The sequence below is a fragment of the Anolis sagrei genome, chromosome 3 (genome assembly GCF_037176765.1).
Source record: "Anolis sagrei isolate rAnoSag1 chromosome 3, rAnoSag1.mat, whole genome shotgun sequence".
NCBI classification, from domain to species: domain Eukaryota; kingdom Metazoa; phylum Chordata; class Lepidosauria; order Squamata; family Dactyloidae; genus Anolis; species Anolis sagrei.
The window spans coordinates 49,487,688-49,494,241 of NC_090023.1; the positions used below are offsets into that span (position 1 = coordinate 49,487,688).

The 6,554-nt window shown below is 45.3% G+C and overlaps 1 protein-coding gene across 1 annotated transcript in view; it reads right to left on the bottom strand.

Annotated features, from left to right (window-relative positions):
- PROS1 (protein S) overlaps nt 1-4,573 on the bottom strand; it is a 45,355-nt gene extending 40,782 nt beyond the window's left edge. The window contains 3 exon segments of the mRNA XM_060770621.2: nt 4,234-4,432; nt 4,435-4,524; nt 4,526-4,573. Of these exon segments, the coding sequence (XP_060626604.2) occupies nt 4,234-4,432; nt 4,435-4,524; nt 4,526-4,558 (322 nt within the window). The 5' untranslated portion in view covers nt 4,559-4,573.
- Between the last annotated feature and the right edge of the window lie 1,981 nt (nt 4,574-6,554).

The following is a 6,554-nucleotide window of genomic DNA, read 5'->3' on the forward strand; positions in this document are numbered from 1 at the left end:
AGTCAAGAATTACATAATTTTAACAATTTTATGTGTTTAAACTGTTCTGTAACAAGCAATGAGGAGAGGGAGGTGTCAGGGCATGTGATAAAGATGAAGAGCTTCTTTGGCCTTCATCAGAGTCAGGGGCAAGCAGGGAGCAGCAGCCTGGCACTGAGGAATCTACCCCTGCAGAGCAGGACCGCAAGCCTCCGGGAAGTAGGGATGCAGAGATAGGGTAGGATCAGGAGTTTCAGGAATCAGATGAGGAGTTAAGCATTCCAGCTAGATGGCAAGTAAGGATTGATGCCATCCAAGTGAGACCTAATCAGATGCCTTAGAGGGCCAACAGGTGAGGGCACTTGTGAAAGTGGCATAAATAGATGGAGGCTAGAACTGATAGTTGCTGGGGGAAATGTTGTGGAATGGATACAGCTGGAATCTTTGTCGGTGAACTTTTTGATTTGGTGACCTTGATTTGGTGACTGGACTACTGGTTTGAGTTGGTGAGATTGCTTGGCTTTGACTCTTGGAAAGAACTCTAGACAATTCATGTGCTTTGCCCTTGTTGGACTGATTGCTGTATATGAGTTTGGACTGTGTTTGACTACGAGATGGTGACTAACTGCATTAACAAAGATTCTGTTAATGCAGGTATTTGGCAGTGGGTAAGAAATAAAATCATCATCATCATCATCCCATCTGGATTACCGTAACATGCTCTACATAAAGCTGACTTTGAAGAGTGTTTGGAAACTTCTGCTGGTCCAAAGATCTGAAGCCAGGTTGCTTACTGGGGCTGGCTGTAGGGAGTGGTTCCACTGGCTGCCAATTTGTTTATGGGCACAATTCAAAGTGCTGTTTATGACCTTTAAAGCCCTATGCGACTCAGGCCCAGGCTATTTGGCTGACTGCATCTCATTGTACGAACCTGCTCAGGCCCTGAGAACCTCAGGAGAGTCCCTTCTCTCAGTCCCACCTCCATTTCAAGCTCAGTTGGTGGGAACGAGAGAGCAGGCCTTCTCTGTTGCTGCCCCCCAACTCTGGAGCTCCCTGCCCAGGGAAACCAGAATGGCCCCCTCCTTGCTGTCCTTCCGACAGCAGGCTAAAACTTATCAGGCAGTCTTTTAAAGAAGGGTTCTTTAAAGAACAAGTGAGGGGGTGCTGTGGTTTTAGCTTCCGAGTCTTCATGACCTCATGGACCAGCCCACGCCAGAGGTCCGTTGGCCGTGGCCACCCCCAGCTCCTTCAGAGTCAAGCCAGTCACTTCGAGGATACCATCCATCCATCTTGCCCTTGGTTGGCCCCTCTTCCTTTTTCCTTCCATTTTCCCCCGCATCATTGTCTTCTCTAAGCTTTCCTGTCTTCTCATTATGTGGCCAAAGTACTTCATCTTTGCCTCTAATATCCTTCCCTCCAATGAGAAGTTGGGCTTTATTTCCTGAAGCATGGACTGGTTGGATCTTCTCGCGGTCTAACGCACTCTCCGAATTTTTCTCCCATAGCACAGTTCAAAATTATTTAACTGTTAATTAATCAATACACTGAGGTTTAATTCTGTTTTAATGTTTGTATATTTGTGGATTTTAAATTGTATTGAAAGGCTTGACTTATTTCACAAGACTGTTATGAAAATAAAATGGGAGGAAGGAGAACATGAGTTTACTGGATATAAACATAACTAATAAATGTATACTAAGTATCAAAATGGGTAGTTTACTGATTCCTTCTTTCACTTTGTATTGTTTTGTTTTGCTAGCAAGGTCATTAATGAAAGAATAGTGGGAGAACCAGAGGACTCCATGTGGAAAGCAACATCTGTAAAATAATGTGGATATACTGCTGTGAGGTAAAGTCTTTCTTATCCATTGATGGATAAGAGCAATAAATTTGGGTCAAAACTACAATTATCTGGTGAGAAGGAATGCCGCTTTGGGATAATTTATATTAAAAGTTTTCATCCTGTGAAAATAAGTTGTTCTTTTCAAGTTTCCAGATTATTTCACAACTTTCAGAAATCTGTTTACTTGCTAGTGCTGCTGTTTATTTTACAGAGCAATGACTTCCCCTTCCTGCAGACCTTATCTCCCCTTTGCAAAAAAAAAAAAAAAAAAAAAAAACAGATTGTAGAGGGCGAGCGAATGAGAACTCGCTTAAAAGCAGAAATATACATTTCCCTCCCCAGAAACAGCAGTCTTTTGCCTCACCTTATGAGTCCACCCATCTTCTCACAAACACATCGCATCCAAGGAGTGGAATCATCCCAAGCCCACAGCCTCATGAACAAGAACTGCACCTGAAAGTTTAAAGCCACTTGAACTGCCATGTCTCAATGCTAAAGGATCATGAGATTTGTAGTTTGATGAGGTATCAGCACTTTTAGGCAGAGAAGTCCTTGTAAAGCTACAACGCCCAGGCTGTCATAGGACTGAACGATGGCAGTCAAAGTGGAGTCAAACTGCATTACTTCTGAAGTGTAGGTGCAACCACTCCCCTCCCCCAATAACTACTCCCCCCCCCCCAAAAATCACCTGAATGCAGTGGCTCCCAACCTTTTTTTGACCAGGGACCACTTGACCATGGACCACTTTGACCAGGGACCACTCTCCAACATTAATACCAAAAGTCAACTTTAAATTTGATTTGGTCATTTGGGGTGCTGATTCAGAAAATTGTATTGGGTTTTCAAACTCACCCCCCCCCCCCGAATCAAAATCCTGGCTACGGGCCTGGCAACGGTGGTTGAGAATAAGGGAAGGGGCACACTGAGGGTGGGAGCATACTTCAATTTGGTGGAAGGATAGAAAGGAGGGGAGGGTTAGGATAAAGTTTAGGGTAAGGTTTAGGATTTGGAGTAGGGTAAGGGTTAGGGTTAGAATTAGGTTTAGGGGTTAGGCTTAGGGTTTGGGAAAACTTCAGGGTTTGGGTTAGGATTACGGTTTGAGTTAGGCTTAGGATTCGGATAAGGGTTTTACCATTAAAGAATTCTTACATCCCTTCTATAATATCTGTGTTATGTTCTGCGTTACGCAAACAGCGCTCCCGGAAACAGCATAAGGCTCAGAGCTTCTGGACCCAGATTTCATACTATTATTGATTTATTATTTATTTCGGGTACTTCTACCCCACCCTTCTCAACCCCCTAAGGGAGACTCAGGGTGGCTTCCAACCAGCATATGTTTGATGCCTACAATTCAACACAATAAAATACATAGTAACAATAATTATAAACAGTTAAAACATTACATTAATACAATAAAAGCCAGCCTGGTGGCCATTGTTTTTCCAAGTCCGTAATTAATAAATTAATTCCGCTTATCATAGTCCGTTTCCAAAGCTTTAGTCGTCATTGTCCTTCTCAGTCTGCCAGATTACCCAAAGTCCTGGTCCCATATCCATGTTTTTAATTTCATTCAGAAAGAGAGGGGGGATGACGTTGATCTAATTTCCCTGGGGAGTGAATTCCACAGGTGGGGGGCCACCACTGAGAAGGCCCTGTCCCTCATCCCCGCCAATCTCAACTGTGACAAGGGCAGGGCCGAGAGCAGGACCCCTCCAGAAGATCTTAAATTCCTAGGCGGGACGGTTTTATAGGTCAAGACCTGCACTTTGAATTGTGCTCAGAACTGAATCGGCAGCCAGTCTTTGCCAGCGAAGACTAAGACTACAACTCCCATGATTCCTTACAACTCCCACAATTCCTTAGCTTTGAGCCATGGTAGTTAATAAAAGAGGCATTAAACTGCATGAGTCCTACCATAGTAGATAGATGCACCTCTTGTGCAAACTACAACTCCCACAGTTTTGAGCCATGGCAGTTACAGGGGTGTCAAAACTGCATCTCATTGGCACCTCTTATTCAACCTAATGGGGGGCTTAGTTTTGGGAAGAGACAGACTCCTCTTCTGCTGGGACAGAATTGTGCAAACTAGTCTTGAGCCATGGCAGTTGCAGGGGTGTCAAAACTGCATTCAGTGGCACCCCTTATTCATCCTAATGGGGGATTGAGTTTTGAGAAGAGCCAGAGTTGTCTTCTGCTCGGACAGAAGAAACCGCCCCATTGAAACCTTTTTTTGCACCACCTCCCCTTTCCATTATTTAATCTTACTCCTTCCCCCCACCCCCTCTTTACTGGTGTCATAATCCCCCGCTTGGTTCTGGCTACAAACAAGAGGGCAACGCACACAAGGGGGAAGTAAACAGGAGACATTAATGCCAAGAGTAAAATCAATCATCAGGGGAAGTTGGACTTACACGTCCTGGCCTCGGCCACGGCGGCGAGGAAGACGCAGGAGAGCAGGAGGCAGAGCGGGCAGGGGAGCCTCATCCTGAGCGGGAGTCGCTGTGGCTGCGGCTGCGGCTCTTGCTGGGGCTTAGATGCGGGGCGGAGGGGGAGGGGGAGGAGGAGGAGGAGGAGGGGGCGGGGGAGGAGGGCGAGCAGGAAGTTGGCATCAAGGCTTCCCTGCCGCCGGGCTCTTCTTCCCGCGGGGAAAGGGTGTCAGCCCTCCGTCCGAAGGGGAGGGAAGGAGGGGAAGGCAGGCAGGCAGGCAGCCAGGAGGGGGTCATTTCCAGGAAACATCCTCTTTCCTGGCTTGTCCACATTCCTGGTGGTGGGGGAATCAGGGCGCCTTGCAGGGAGGCCTTGTGACTCCCACCCCCACCCTAGGAAGATAAACAAAGCCAGCATCCACACTGAATGCAGTTTGACACCACTTTGGCTGCCTTTCCGCTATTTCTCGGGAACTCTTTGGCAAATATAGCTCAAGGCCTGGTAAAACTACAATTCTCCTGATCCCTGTAATATCCAAACTGCATTCATGCCACACAGGAATACACAGGTCTTGTTTATAAAGTGCCTCTACATTAGGGGTCCCCTAACTAAAGTCAGTGGCTTGAACAGAAATTGTCAGAAATATTTATTTATTGGGTTGTTGTAGGTTTTTTTCTGGCTATATGGCCATGTTCTAGAGGCATTCTCTCCTGACGTTTCGCCTGCATCTATGGCAAGCATCCTCAGAGGTAGTGAGGATGCTTGCCATAGATGCAGGCAAAACGCCAGGAGAGAATGCCTCTAGAACATGGCCATATAGCTCAAAAAAACCTACAACAACCCAGTGATTCCAGCCATGAAAGCCTTCGACAATATGTTTATTTATTTACTAGCCATTCCCTGCCATGCGTTGCTGTGGCCCAGTCTACTGATCTGGAAAATAAAGTAATGAGAAAGTGTTGGTTTCTAATATATGCAATTTCTGTATATTTCTGATTGCTTCTTTTTCAGTGTTGATGTAGAAATTGTCTTGTTTGCCTACTCTGGAACATGCAACATATCATTGTCCTTCTTTAGGGGTCCCTTTCAAATCTATGACTCTCTGTGTGTGAATCATACCTATCTATCTATATCTATGGCTGGATGGCTCTTTGTCAGGAGGGTTTTGATTACGTTTTCTTGCCCTGGTGAAGGGAGTTGTACTGGATAGCCTTAAGTATTTTCTGTTGGTCATGGGGGTTCTGTGTAGGAAGTTTGCCCCAATTTTGTCGTTTGTGGGGTTCAGAATGCTCTTTGATTGTAACTATAAATCCCAGTAACTACAACTCCCAAATTGAAAGGTCTATTTCCCCCCAAACTCCAGCTGTGTTCATATTTGGGCATATGGAATATTCGTGCCAAGTTTGGTCCAGATCCATCATTTGAGTCCACAGTGCTCTCTGGATGTAGGTGAACTACAACTCCCAAACTCAAGGTCAATGCCCACCAAACCCTTCTAGTGTTTTCTGTTCGTCATGGATGTCCTGTATGCCAAAACACCTGGAGGGCCCAAGTTTGTCCATGCCTGCGATAGAGGAATAGCAGAAGTAAAGATAAAGGTTTCCCCTGTTGTGTTCATTGGCTTTCATAATGATGGCATATCACTAGTTGCTAACGCAGTGTTCTGGGGGATAACCTTTTGCTTTTGCATATGAAACAGATTATAAGCTAGGAGAAAAAACTTGGTTCTCCAATCTGGTTCATTAAACTGCTTAGCATGAGGCACACCAGTTTGATCACCACACTGCCACTAACCATGTTATGTTGGCATAACACTTGAAAATAACTGCATTAGTAAAGGTAAAGGTTTTCCCTGAAATTATTTATGTGTCCGATGCTGGGATAGTGGTGCTCATCTCCATTTCTAAGCTGTAGAGCCACCATTGTCCATAGACACCTCCAAGGTCACATGGCCAGCATGAATGCATGGAGTGCCGTTACCTTCCTATTGATCTACTCACATTTGCATGTTTTCAAACTGCTAGGAGCTGGGCTCACCCTGCTCCCTGGATTCGAACTGCCAACCTTTCGGTCAGCAAGTTCAGGAGCTCAGTGGTTTAACCTGATGTGCCACCTGGGGGCCCTTGTTTGAGCATAGTCTTCTCTAATGCAGATGCCCACATCAATGTGTGGGAGGTAATGCATGGCACTGGAGTAGAACCGTCCTAGTCTCCCTGCTTTAATTTTCATGTGTAATTTCCCTTTTTGAATATTTCTCTCTCTTTTGCCTTCAAATCATGTTGTTAAGTAGATATAGTGGTTGTTT